This window comes from Paracoccidioides lutzii (genome assembly GCF_000150705.2).
Source record: "Paracoccidioides lutzii Pb01 unplaced genomic scaffold supercont2.32, whole genome shotgun sequence".
Lineage (NCBI taxonomy): Eukaryota > Fungi > Ascomycota > Eurotiomycetes > Onygenales > Ajellomycetaceae > Paracoccidioides > Paracoccidioides lutzii.
The window spans coordinates 170,053-183,666 of record NW_015440978.1 but is presented as its reverse complement, the minus strand read 5'-3'; the positions used below and the strand labels follow the sequence as shown (position 1 = coordinate 183,666).

At 46.2% G+C, this 13,614-nt stretch overlaps 4 protein-coding genes across 4 annotated transcripts; 1 reads left to right on the top strand and 3 right to left on the bottom strand.

The window, feature by feature from the left end:
- Positions 1–490: 490 nt before the first annotated feature.
- On the bottom strand, positions 491–1,579 carry PAAG_12544 (hypothetical protein; the record flags this gene model as incomplete). Its single annotated transcript, XM_015848022.1, has 1 exon — positions 491–1,579. The coding sequence occupies one exon, from the start codon at positions 1,577–1,579 to the stop codon at positions 491–493; it is 1,089 nt and encodes a 362-aa protein (XP_015702362.1).
- Positions 1,580–1,896: 317 nt separating this feature from the next.
- PAAG_08352 (hypothetical protein) lies at positions 1,897–2,485 on the top strand (the record flags this gene model as incomplete). The annotated part of the gene is made up of 3 exons (XM_002789710.2): positions 1,897–1,947; positions 2,055–2,161; positions 2,329–2,485. The coding sequence occupies 3 exons, from the start codon at positions 1,897–1,899 to the stop codon at positions 2,483–2,485; spliced, it is 315 nt and encodes a 104-aa protein (XP_002789756.2).
- Positions 2,486–4,275: 1,790 nt separating this feature from the next.
- Positions 4,276–6,665, bottom strand: PAAG_08351 (mitochondrial NADP-specific isocitrate dehydrogenase; the record flags this gene model as incomplete). The annotated part of the gene is made up of 6 exons (XM_015846488.1): positions 4,276–4,703; positions 4,789–5,285; positions 5,359–5,395; positions 5,470–5,608; positions 5,939–5,974; positions 6,324–6,665. 6 exons carry the CDS (start codon positions 6,663–6,665, stop codon positions 4,276–4,278), a joined length of 1,479 nt encoding a protein of 492 aa, XP_015701152.1.
- A 3,471-nt stretch (positions 6,666–10,136) lies between these two features.
- Positions 10,137–13,559, bottom strand: PAAG_08349 (C-1-tetrahydrofolate synthase; the record flags this gene model as incomplete). The annotated part of the gene is made up of 5 exons (XM_002789707.2): positions 10,137–10,245; positions 10,319–12,846; positions 12,923–12,960; positions 13,024–13,044; positions 13,139–13,559. 5 exons carry the CDS (start codon positions 13,557–13,559, stop codon positions 10,137–10,139), a joined length of 3,117 nt encoding a protein of 1,038 aa, XP_002789753.2.
- Positions 13,560–13,614: the final 55 nt, after the last annotated feature.

The following is a 13,614-nucleotide window of genomic DNA, read 5'->3' as shown; positions in this document are numbered from 1 at the left end:
TGTGGGAGCAGGAGAAGCCGAGAACGAAAAGTATCTTTCTTTCTTTTTTTTTTTCTTTCTTTTCTTTTTTTTTTTTTGGATTTTGTTTAATATGACGCAAAACCACAGCAAACAAGGCTTTAGTCGCCGTGGCAAAAAGTAGGGATGTGGCATTTAGCCAATCCCCAATGAAGATCCCCGCGGTTACTATTTTCCGTGGCAAATTTATGTGGATTAGGAAAGCCGATGTGCGTCTGCATTAGTTAACTAGAAGATCAGACAGTGTGTCAAACAGTTAAATGATTGCAAAAGTGAAGTACGTCCCTATACAACTTATATTCATACACAATTCTAACAAAATTTGCAGTACTCTATATCATTTCTGTAAAGTGACTTTGAGCGTTTAACTATCATGAAGAACCACTGCATCACCCTTGAGCCTTTGCTTCTGAACCTGGACTATCATCCTCCACATCTTCGACATCACACCAGCTCCGGCATCCTGGTTATCCTAACCATCTTCCTGTCCACCATCCTCTCCCGCACCAGGTGCATCCTTCAAAACACCCCCCTTTCTTTTCGGCAAAACCATACAAAACGCCTGGCCCCAGTCTCCCAGCTCCAGCCATTTAATCATAATTTCAACCACATGGTTCGTAGCCAACACATACCGGCTCTGCATCTGCATGTAATCGCCAATGGGGAGCTTCGCCGTCTTAATCCCCTTTTCCATCGCGCTCCTGTAGCATACCCCTTTATGCCGATTCTTATCTACCAGTCCGCCGATAATATAAGTGCTGTATGGCTTGAGCTCCGTCAGCGTATTGGGGCTGTCACTGCTCAGATAAATGACCTCCCCTTCATCAGGATTGGCCCCAGCCTTGTCAGCAAACATCCCCATCAGCCTTCCTCCATTGCGCTGGCGCATTCGTTCCTTAGCTTGTCCAGCCGCAACCACGTAATCCTCCTGTAAAAATGTAGCCCCCTTCCACCGCGTATAGTGTTTCATGAGCACGGTATCGAATCTCTCCTTCAACCGTTTATTGAAAGACGAAACAGCCAGGTGGGCCCTGAACGGCGCCTTCGAATTATCAGAGTAAGATCGCGTTATCTGAGACCCCAATGAGACCAGCTCCTTCTCAACCATAAGATCGTCGAAGTCACAATCGACCACAAAAGTTATTGGGAGGAGGGTAGATCTCTGATGGGCCATTTTTTTCCGCTCCGTTCTGGAGATGAGCCTATTGATGTCGGAGTCACCTTTTTGTGACCCTTGGGCTTTCGCAGTTTTCTGGCGCTCCTTTTTCGCATGTATCTTTTCCTTGCGCTTCTCCTTGCGCCATTCCTTTCCAGCCTCCCATCTTTCTCGTTTCAGGAGTCTCTTTCGCTGGTTCTTTGACAGCGGTTGCCCATTTTCGTCAGTCTCGGGTATAGATGCGAGCGTAATAATGCGATTGGTATAATTCTCTGCGCTTCCTTTGCTTTCTGCCGTTATCTCGTTGGGGGTAGAAGCCGAATTCGGTGAAGAAATTGACTCTTCTGCTGTGGGATCATGCTCCGTCTTTTGTAGCTTTCTTGGGCGCTCGTTTTCTTCCTCCATCTTAAGTAATTTATTGAAATGAAATAGTAAATGGATTCCGTATTGCTATCAAACTATGCGCATATATTGAAAATATATCAAACTACAATGGCCCAAGATCTATCAGGTTGAGGTGTAAATCTGTGAACGTAACAGGAGATGTTAAAAATTCAAGGGAAGTTTTCGTCCAATCACATCAGCAAGATTCACGTGATAACTATCAAACCGTCCTTCCAAAACCAACATCATTCTTCTAGCATGTTTTCGGCAATGGAATGATTACCAACTTCATAGTTCCCGGAATCCATTTCCAAACTGTCAATTGAACCACCGCAACAATGCCTCAGGACATGCCCCCCGCTGGGGGCTATCAGCCTGTCCAGTATAAGGTACGGATGCCATCGAACGACATTCCCAATCCCGGTTTCGAATCACGAAGCCAACTCTCAACGAACTATGAAACTAATGTCTCCTCTGCCCATTCAAAAACCCGCAGCGTAACCTTCCCGTCCGTGGCTTCCGGCCCGTCTACTATCTCGTTGGCATGCACTTGATCATGGCATACGGCTTCTACAAGATGTTCATCGGCATCCGAGAGAAGAAGTAAGAATACCGTCTGGGTGCAAAACGAATACCAAACCTAGCGACCACCTTTTGACGCTGATTAACCTTGTTTTCAGTTCTTTTTGTTTTTCTTTCCGCCTTTCTTCTCCCCACCCCTTTCTGTGCAGCATGTAAGCTAACCGGGTTTCGTGTGTGATTTCAACCAGTGAGCTCGGCCGGGAGAAGATGTGGTCCCGCATCCATCTGATACCGCTCCTCCAGGCCGAGGAAGATCGCGATCAAGTCCGCAGACACCTTGCTGATAAGGCTAGGGAGAAGGAATTAATTGGATCTGAGACGAAGATTTATAACTCGAACCGGTGAGTTTTTTTCTATTTTCTTATTATCCGGATCCTTTTAATGCTATCAATTGCCTTCCTGCTCGTAACAAATTGGATTTGCAAGCCTGTTTTGATTTGTCCTTGATGTAAATAACGAAGAGTGAATACTGATAACTACCCTGCCTTTTTTTTTTTATTTTATTTTGCAATGGGCGGATTAATTTACAGATTCGTGAAACCGACATTCTGGTATACTCCTGCCCACGTTACCAAATAAGAGACCCTTCGGGAATTTGGTGGTATGAAAGGAGGTTGGGCCCGTCGATTTACAAGTTACAATTTTGCATAGGGAGTTGTGGCTGTTTCATTTCTACCTTTTTCTTTACTTATAGAGATGGTGGGTAGGAATGGAGGGAAAAGTGGGGACAGGTGATAAGCGTGATTATGTCTGTAACAAGAGAAACGCGATTTGGATTGGGCATTTTAATACTTTTTGCCCCTTGCTGGGCTGTATATAAAACGAAAGAAGGGAGGTTAAAATTGCGTATTGTGAGAGTTATTTCTGAGATGAGACAAGAGGGAAGCAAGTTTGTTGGGAGTTTTACTACGTTTTTAAGCACATATGTTTCTTATATCCAATAGAGTAGACATCAATATACTCGAGATGGTTCTTTATCCTCCACGCATTGATATTCGGATATCCAAGAGCCCCTTCCAAATAAAAATTTGGAAAGACTATATGTTTCTCCGCTTTCCAGTTCGCACCGGAGATCAGTGACCCAAAAAAAAAAATCATTCCAGACAAGATATGGTTCCCTTCCTTTCCGAAGCTATGTTCCATTTTAAGTCAAACAAAGAAAATAAACAATTCTAGGCAGCTATCTATGTTTGTGTATATTCATATACATGAAAATATAACTGCGGAATCCGTGTACACCTGCATATGGATCTTGAAAGCATGCCTAGAAATTGAAGAATCTAAGAAGAGAAAAACGTAATGAAAAGAGGGAGTTCAAGGACCAGTCTAGTCTAGATAGACAAACAAGGTGAATACATAACCCACAATATATCGAGAAAAGGCTGGAGCACAGCAATAGGACTTCAACACAACAAAATGTAATATTAAAAATAAGCGTGGAGATGGTGAGAGCAGGATGTGCAAGTAATTGGGCGGGCGAGCGAGCAGGCAGGCAGACAGGCAGGAATGTACAGTATATACAAGAATGTATATACGCATGAAATATGTTCAAGTGTTTATATAGCGATGATATGTGTCCGTGAGATAAATTGAGAAAGGCAGTACACCAGAGGGTGAAAGGAAAGCTAAGGAGGCAAAACATATCAGAAGCATGATAAGAGCTCAAAATACAAGATTTTATCAAGAGATGATCGAGAACATTGGGGCATGAGAATAGGGGCAGGGAAAAGTCCATATGCCATGGAAGTGGAGAGAAACAAAGGAAAGAAAACTGTGCGGTATGTATGGAATAGAAGGAGTAGGTGAGAGACATGGACAGAATGAGAATGGTGGTGGTGGTGGAAATGATGAAAACGGCTATATAGTAATTGGGAGGAGAGAAAGCAAGTATGAAGGGTGAGCAGAAGCCTTTCATGAGGAAATCTGAATAGCTTGCTTCCATGCAAAATGCAAGGTCACATTGTGACAGTTGAGAAAACGAAGGAAAAATAAGACCCCTTATTGCATGCAATCCTTCATCCAAACTCGAACCAACCTCCCTTGTCCATCCCCAATCATATACCTACACATCTACACCAATCAACCCTTCTCCAACCATCCCCCCTCCCCCAAACGGGAAAAGAAAGGTCACCACTCTACAATTTCGCATTCGCTAAATTCTTCTGCAACCTCCTCTCAACCGCCTCCAGATACACTCTCGTCGTCACCCACGCTGCCCGATCCTTCCTCCCACACGCTAACGCAAGGTCCTTAGTCATAATCCCCTCCTCATCCACAACATCAATGCACGCCTGCTCCAGCTGCTCAGCCCACGCAACCACGTCCGGGGTGTTGTCCAGCTGCCCGCGGCGGACGAGGCCACGAGTCCAGGCGAAGATGGATGCGATGGGGTTGGTGGAGGTTTCGCGGCCCTTTTGATGCTCGCGGTAGTGGCGGGTAACGGTGCCGTGGGCGGCTTCGGATTCGAAGGCGGTGCCGTCGGGCGTTGTGAGAGTTGAGGTCATGAGGCCGAGGGAGCCAAAGCCTTGGGCTACAATGTCGGATTGGACGTCGCCGTCGTAGTCTGCAGGGGAGGGGGTGGGTTAGCTGAGTGAGTTGGAAGTGGGGTTGAGGTAATGGAATGGAATGGAAAGGGAGGAGGCACTTACTCTTCATGGCAATGATGAAGCCGCCTTCGCTCTTGATCATCTGCGCAACCATATCATCGATGAGTCTATGCTCGTACCAGATGCCCTTGGCATCAAAGCTCTTCTTGTAAGTAGATTCGTAGATAGACTGGAAAATATCCTTAAATCTCCCGTCGTATTTCTTGAGGATGGTATTCTTGGTGCTCATGTATAGGGGCATTCCTTTTAAGATGGCCAGTTTGAAGCTGGCATGGGCAAAGCCGGAGATCGAGTCGTCGGTGTTGTATTGGCTCATGGCTACACCGCCACCTTCGAAGTCAAAGACCTTGATGCGCTCTGGCTGGCCACCCTTGGGTGTATAGACGAGCTCGAGAGTACCGGGACCTGGAATAACTGTATCTTTGGCACGGTATTGGTCGCCAAAGGCATGTCGACCGATGATAATGGGTTTTTGCCAGCCTGGTACCAACCTGGGGATGCGTTTGATGACAATTGGTTCACGGAAGACGGTTCCACCTCTAAAAGACAAGGTATGAGCGTAATTGCTCCTGGGGACGCGTTATTTTTGATTTAAAAAGAATGCAAGCTTACAGGATGTTTCTGATAGTTCCGTTGGGAGACAACCACACTAGACGAGTGACTTAGTCGACGTCGAAAGTAGGGGAAAAGGGAAATTAACAAGTTTCCATGGAATCAACTTACTCTGCTTGAGGTTGAATTCTTTAACTCTCTCCTCATCTGGAGTAATAGTAGCGCATTTCACGCCTACCCCATACTTCTTGATCGCCTCTGCGGAATCAATCGTAACTTGATCATTGGTTTTATCACGGTACTCCAAGCCCTATTAATTTTAAGCATTAGCTACCGCTTAGTATCCCGGTGTCACAAAAGACATTCCAGAGCAAAGTGATCCACATACCAAGTCATAGTACTTGAGATCGATATCAAGATATCTAAAACAAAATAAACACAGGGGCCAAGCTTTAGCATGCTAGACCAACCAATGACTGCAGTGCAGTTAAGAAAAAGAGAAGGGGGGGCAATCAAACTAACGGGTATATAAACTTTAATATAATTTGTATGTTAGCACTCAGGCAGCCTGGAATGCTTCTGCGACAAAGAACAGAAGGCTTTCGGAACCATAGGAACAGATCGGAGATCAGATGCTTACTTTATCCTTGATGTCTTTCCAAATAATCCTTGTCATCTATTTTCAACAAATCAGGTCTCTCGGTCAGTATTCGCACATGGACACTACCAGGAAGCAGTACAGCAGCCCCATATGCGGCAGGGCACATAATACACATAATATATATATTTCATCTCCTCTCGCCATGCAGCGTGTTCAACAAGCAGTCGCAGCACCCAATAATGTATGGAATGTCTCCACGAGTTCTTGTCCTGGTACTACGAGGAATAGACGCTGTGCTTTGTTCCTGCGTTGCACCCTCCGCGTTTGGGTGGTGGGTTGTTGAGGGGACGGGCGAGAGGATGGATATGGACGTGTATGGATATGGATATATATGTATCTGGAGGGGTAAGCGGACGAAACATACCTCATCACCATCCAATTCCACCACGGGGTTTTTCACCACGATCTTCCGCCGGGACGCAGCCATGTTGCGAGCCTGTGTTGTAGGAATCGATACCCAGCGAGTCCTCTCAGGAGTATTGCGGACGGGGACGGAGGAGTTGTGGACGAGGGCAGAAGGGCGCAAGGAGGGAGACGAGGAGGGGTAGGAGGAGGAGAGGGAGGAAGGGGAGGAAGAAGAATAAGAATATTTCTTAGAGAAAGTGGATAAAGACCGGCCGACTGGGCGAGCACAAGGGGACGGGACAAGAGAGAGCAGCGAGAGTGAGTGTCGGGTATGAACGGATGTTGGCAGCACAGAAAGCATAGCTGAGAGATGAGAGAGAGTCAAAGCGGTGTTTTTAACGATCGACCTGCGCTTTTTTCTATTTTTATTTATTTAGTTTATTATTATTGTTATTATTGTTATTATTATTTTTTTTTTCCCCCCCCCCTTGTTATGTCGTTCCTGTGTTTTTTGTATCTTTTCTTTTCTTTTTTCTTTTCCCTTTTTTGCCTGGATAATAGTCGGGTGCTCCTCGGTATGAAGTCTCAGATTCCGGGAGGTGGAAACGCCTGGGTTGATTTACGGGTCGGGTGGGAATCGATCGTTAGGTGTACCTAGGAAGCCCACCAAGAGAGAGCCCCACCGTTGGTAGGAATGGGTGTCCGAAAGGTGAACACGAGTGAGCGAATGCGTAGTCAGGATAGAAGCTGCTGGCGGAGGAGGTTGAACCACAAAGCCAGAAAGAAGGAGAGAAGAAAGGAAAATGAAATGAATGGACGGATCTTGGTAGTCGTGGGCAGGTCCACCCCCTGGCAGGCAGAAGGCCGTTGCTGCTCCCCGGAATTAACCCGCTCGTCAGTGACGGGCGACGGATCCCCGGCGAAACTATCCCAATTCAGCCAAGCTCCTTCTGCTCGGCGGTCTAATCTCGGCGCTGTGATTGGCTGGCGCCGGGAAGGTTGGAAGGTCCTGGCTTCGGCAACATGCTTATATCAGCGCCCACTAGTCCCTAACTAGTTAAATGGTGACAAGGCGATGCCAAGCCCGTATCGGGACAAGCTGATGCAACCTTTTTATGATGTAAACCCGCCGCTAGTCCCGTTGCGGCTTAAAGGCGTTGTTCCTGGGCGGGTTCCATTCCACATGGATGCACACAAACCATGTAGTTACCTCCACACCAGCCACTACCAGCCAGGCCCTTTCAGCAATGTGCACTTTATCGAGGATAGTTAAGTATGGGATTACTCTGCTTCTCCTTGCTCAAAGACGTTCTTCATGGACTGATAGATATCCCATTCCCAGGATTGGTATGTTGCCCCCATGTGCGCAGTAATCATCAATGCTTTGTGTTGTGGTGGTACCTGAGCGGGTGAGCAGTTTAATGCAATAACTATTTTTGCAAAATTTTACGTCAAAGTGCATTTCCGGCGCTTACCACGGTATCACTACTAGGTTACTGATAACAAGACCCCTCGCATTAAAAAGAGTAACACAAACAATAAGCAGTATGGTAATAATAATCAATCCAAAACGAAATCCAGTTAATAAATCCCAACCAGAGCGAAGCGAGATTTAACTCCTCGCGCCCCCTCACCTCCTTCTTGGGAATGCCGAGATATCTCCCCCTCGGCTACTGACCGAACCCGCATGCAAAAGTATCCAATACACAACAAGATGGAAAATATCAACGGGCAATAATACCACAACAATGCCGCGCCTCCACTCTTCCGCCTACACGGGTACTGTGCCTAGGTCACTATATTGCTATCAAACAACATTCCAAGACTATGATATCTTGCCGGAGTTAGGGCAATTTTCTTCCCTGTTGGTTAAATTTATTAGCCCTTGAAAATTGTGGCTATTTCACAACCTATTTTAGCGCCCGATGCACACCTATAAGGAACGGACAGCTGGGTTATTGTTCAAGGTGCATTTACGCACTCTTTACATTTCCCGCTGTGTGATTGGAATTCCGCTTGCATTTGCTCCTATATTAATTCCCGTCTAGGTAGGTCTTGTACTTGACCTTGATTGATTGCACCTTAAAACTTGAGAATCAGATAAGGCGCTATATTACGCCTCTTCCGTAGGGCTCTCTAAAACAAATATAGTAATTTATCATTTCCTCAGAAATTTTGAAGTATTTCTGAATTGCTGTTCCGTGCAGCTGTGGTAAGGGAATACTGGGAGAAAATAATATAAATAAAAATAACCTCTAAATGAATTGCACCAGGGAGAGAGCAGTCCGCGAAATGTAAAGTTATGAAAGTAATTCATTAGTTAACCCGGTTACACTTCTTGAATTCCTTGAGATTTTCTAACTTCCCGGCGCTATTCTAACCGCATCTTGCGCATCAAAATATCTATTATCTTCAACTTCCCAGTAATATTAAATCCATCTATGGATACTGAACGGTATTTACAAGAATTAACGCCTTTACCCCGCCGTCTGCAATTGCCGGAGAATGACTTTGCTATATAGTATAGTATCACTCTCCTTCAATATCAGTGATTACTATTATTCACTGTATTCGTTTCTCTATATCCCTCTCCCGAGGCCCACGGCAATCAATGGCATTGCTCATCGTTATGGCTGCCAGGAGATTATAAGCTTCTTAACCACTACTACCACCCCCCCCCACCCCCCCCCAACCCCACTTCTTTTTCCATGGCTATTACTAGGAAAGAGCATTCTCCCTAAGAAATGGCAATGTGGGATCTTAGATGTTTTTTAACAATTCCAGCTTCTTGGAGAGTTGGGTTGGGAGGGGTTTAAATTTTCAAGAACCCGCAACGAGGGAAAAGGGTTGGGGATAACACTTTTGACTTCCTTGAGGGGATGGGAGATTGACTGACTGATCCGACGAGTTCCAAGTTTAGATGATGATGATGGGTGAGAGTGTGTTCTGAGTTTGCCAACAATCTCTCTGGATGACAAGGTTGCCTTAATATGTGATCTATACGGAGCAGGATTTGGGAGGTGAATTTTTTTGTTTTTTTAATCAACTGGAACCTGCTCCTTGGACGGACTTGGTATTTATATTATTTCTGGAATCACATAATCGAATGTGATTTGAAATTGGCGTGAGGAGAGTTATAAATTAAAAAAAAAAAAAAAAAAGTGGGGGGTTTATTTCATTTTTTCTTTCATTTCTTTAGCTAGTAAGGATGTTATCTCTTGTTGTGTGTGTAAGTTCGTACACGCTCATCCTGTGAGGCTGGGATGTACTAGAGCCGGAAATATAGAATGGGTGGCAATATGCGGGAATAGGATAGATATAACCTCGAGATGTTGAAAAAGAAGCCAGGGTGGAAATATTTAACGGAGAAAGGGACAAGGTTTCAAGGTAGGTCAACAGGTGCTAGCATCGGTTTTGGACGAAGAGAAGAATGGAAAGTATAAGGCTAAGAAGGAATAATAGTAGAAGAGAAAGAGAAGCATAAAGAAAACAGAAGAAAATGATACTTTAATCTCACCCATGAAGCTAGTGGATGAAGTATCCGTAGGAAATAATCATGTACGAAATGCTCAAAATTCAGGGAGTGCGGGGAATGTACGAGAAAATGCTAAACGGAATCGACAGACAGAATTATTCGTCTATCAGCATGTCTTGCCTTATCTCTTAGTAGTGCTATGACAAGATGGTTCCAGAACCTGGAAATCCACCTGGGATTGGCTTGTTGCATGGAGGTGGTATATATATGAAGTTGATTGTTGAGAAGAATCCAAAAAATTTTGAGAGAAGGGAGGTTTCGTTAGTGAAGGAAAAGGGAGGAATGTTTAGAAAGTCTCTAGAAAAGGCCGTCGATTTTGCCGGTCTCAGCGTCTACATCGACATTCAGGTAACCTGGTGCGGTGGGCAGGCCGGGGATGGTTTGGATATCGGCGGCAAGGGCATATCTAGTAATCTCGTTAGCAGTGGTATCTCCCTTGGGAAATATGTTTATGGTGAGCATAGAAAACCAATACGTACAGATATCCTGCACCAACAGCCAATCTGACATCTCTAATGGGCACAGTGTATCCAGTGGGAGCGCCTTTGAGATTCGGATCGTGACTGAGCGAATACTGCGTCTTCGCAATGCAAATGGGCAAGTTTCCGAATCCTTGCTTAGTATATGTATCGACCTTCTTCTGAGCCAGTTCGCTAAACTCCACCTTCTCCGCACCATACATGTCCTTCCCGATGCGCTCGATGCGTTCCTGAACCGTACCTTCAAGATCATACAGGAGTTTGAAATCCTTGGGCTTCGAGCTGGCAATGATGATGCCCTTAGCTAGCTCGATGGCACCGGCACCACCTTCAGCCCAATGGTTGGCAGGGATGGCGTCCTCTGCGCCTGCAGCAATGGCCTCCTCGCGAATCACGGCGATTTCAGCGTCGGTGTCAGTCTCGAATTTGTTGATAGCGACTATTACGGGTATACCGTATTGTTTGGCATTTTGGATGTGTTTTTTTAGGTTGACGCAACCTTTTCGTAGGAGTTCTGTGTTTTCCGTCTTGTATTCCTCTGCCAATGGGGCGCCGGGGGCAATAGGGGGGCCCCCGCCATGAACTTTGATTGCGCGGACGGTGGTGACGATGACCACGGTGTCTGGGACAAGGCCTGATGAACGGCACTTGATGTTGAAAAAACGCTCTCCGCCCATTGTAAAGTCGAAGCCAGCTTCGGTGACGACAAAACCAGTCTTCGCTTCATGGTCCTCGTCTGGCTCAGTTCCAGCAAGCTTCAAGGCAAGTTTATCGGCAATCACGGAGTTGGCACCAATGCTAATATTGGCGAAGGGACCGGCGTGGACAAAAACTGGTGTTCCCTCAAGACTTTGCATGAGATTTGGCTTGATGGCATCTTTCATCAGAGCTGTTAGGGCACCTCCGCAGCCAATGTCGTCGCAAGTCACGGGATCTCCTCTTTTGGATGTAGCAATCACCATCCTGCCCAGACGCTCGCGCATATCGGCAAGGTCATTGCTGAGGGCTAGAATAGCCATACATTCACTTGCAACGGAAATATCAAAGCCAGTCTCTCTAGTGTGGCCTCTTTCGGTGGCGGCCTGGCCAATGGTGATCCCGCGCAGATGTCTATCGTTGACGTCCAGAACTCTTCGCCACGTAATTGTTTCAGGATCAATGTCCAACCTTGCGAAGCGGTTGATTTCCTCCGGGGTGAGGTCGTCTGGGTTGGTCTTTGTAATTCCTAATTTCTTCAATCTTCTGAAAAATATAGGTTGGAACTCGCGTTTTCCATTCTTTGCTGGTACCAACCGTTTGTAAAGGGCGGCGTCACTCTGGGTGGATTCATGGAACATCCTCGTTTCAATGGCCGCAGCCAACAAATTGTTTGCGGCGGTAATGGCGTGGATATCACCAGTCAAATGAAGGTTGAATTCGTCCATGGGGATAACCTGACTGTAACCTCCTCCAGCTGCTCCACCTTTAATACCGAAGGTAGGTCCTTGACTGGGTTGTCGAACGTTGGCAAAGGCTATTCTGTTGAGATGAGCGCCAAGCGCCTGGGTAAGGCCCATGGTAGTCGTAGATTTTCCCTCCCCCAGAGGAGTTGGTGTGATTCCGCACACCAAGATATATCGTCCGTTACGACGGTGAGAGAGACGGTCCAAAAGGTCAAGGGTGACCTTGGCCTTGGTATGTCCATATGGTTCTAATTCCTGAGGCGCAATGCCGATCTCAGCAGCGACAGTGGTGATAGGCTTAGGGCGTTGGGCCCGAGATATTGCGATATCTGAAGGAACTGGTGTTTGGAGTTTAAGAGGTAGGGGAGTGAGGTGTCTATCCTTTTGTTTCTCAAAGTAGCTTCTCGCGGAATTAACGACGTTCTGGAGAAGCATAGCTACGGTCATAGGGCCAACACCTCCGGGAACTGGAGTGATGTGTGATGCCACTCCAACGGCAGAAGAGTACTCAACATCACCAACTAACCGTTGGCCTGATTTCTTCGTTGGGTCATCAATATAGTTGGTGCCAACATCAATGACAACGACGCCAGGTTTAAGCCATGATCCCTTGACAAACTCAGGTTTTCCAATGGCAGCAACCAAAATATCTGCCTGCTTGATGATGTTTTCGAGATCCTTAGTTTTCGAATGGCAGACAGTGACCGTGGCATCTGCACTCTTCAGCAAATAGCTAACAGGACTGCCGACGATATCACTTCTGCCCAAAACTACGGCGTTCTTGCCAGCCAGCTCGATGCCAGAGACTTTCAGGAGCTCCATAACCCCCTTGGGAGTGCATGGAACAAAGAGAGGCTTGCCCCCTCTCTTGGCCAATTCTCCAATGTTGACGGCTCCGAATCCATCAACATCTTTCTCATCAGCAACTGCAGATGTAATGGTATGTTCAGAAATGTGACTTGGAAGCGGCAGTTGGACGAGGATGCCGTGGACGGAAGAATCGTTGTTCGCAAGGGTGATCTCCTGAAGTAGTTCAAGCTCACTGATTTCTTCAGAAAACTTAGTGAGTTTGCATTGGATGTTTGCCTATTGTAATGAGATCGTAAAAGCAGTCAATATCTATTCCAGTTGGGAGGAGAATAGGTGGGAAGGAGGGGCATACCTCTTGTGCAGCCTTCAGTTTCATCCGCACATATGTACCTATATTACGGTAAGTCTACATTCAAGGTTTAAACTAGGACAAGACATGGTCTATTGTCGTACTGGAATCCGATCTGTCTCCAACTATGTTAAAAGAAAATCCAATTAGCTTTAAAATCATTTAAACCTTGTGACAGAACGCAGAGATTTTATGTCATGAAAATTGATTAATACACACTTTGGAAAATTACCAAGCTGGGCTTGAATCTGGGATTTGTTTGTTGAGACTTTTGAATCTCAGCATTCAATCGCTCCCTGATATTTTTGGCAATCGCTGTGCCATCAATTTTGATGGCTGCCATATTAGAATTTGTGGATGAAAAGGAGCGTTTTCCCGCCCACAGTGAGAGTGAATCGTCGGTGGGGTCGAGTTTGTGGACGTGAGCAGTCGCGAAATGAGGGACGGAGATAAGACGAGATCTGGTAGGAAATGAAGAGAAACGCCTTGCCGCCAGTCTAGTGCCGTGGTGGGCGTGAAGCTGAGCGATGAGGTGGGATCGAGTAAGTGAATTGGGCTGGTGGTGTCGATGGCGGGGAATCGGCGGGAAACGGAGTGGATGGGCTCGACACACAATACCTGACGCAGCGGGCACCGGCATGACCCTCGGTCTGGCCTGTGATCGATGCTTAAGTGATATCCTATGATATCCTGCT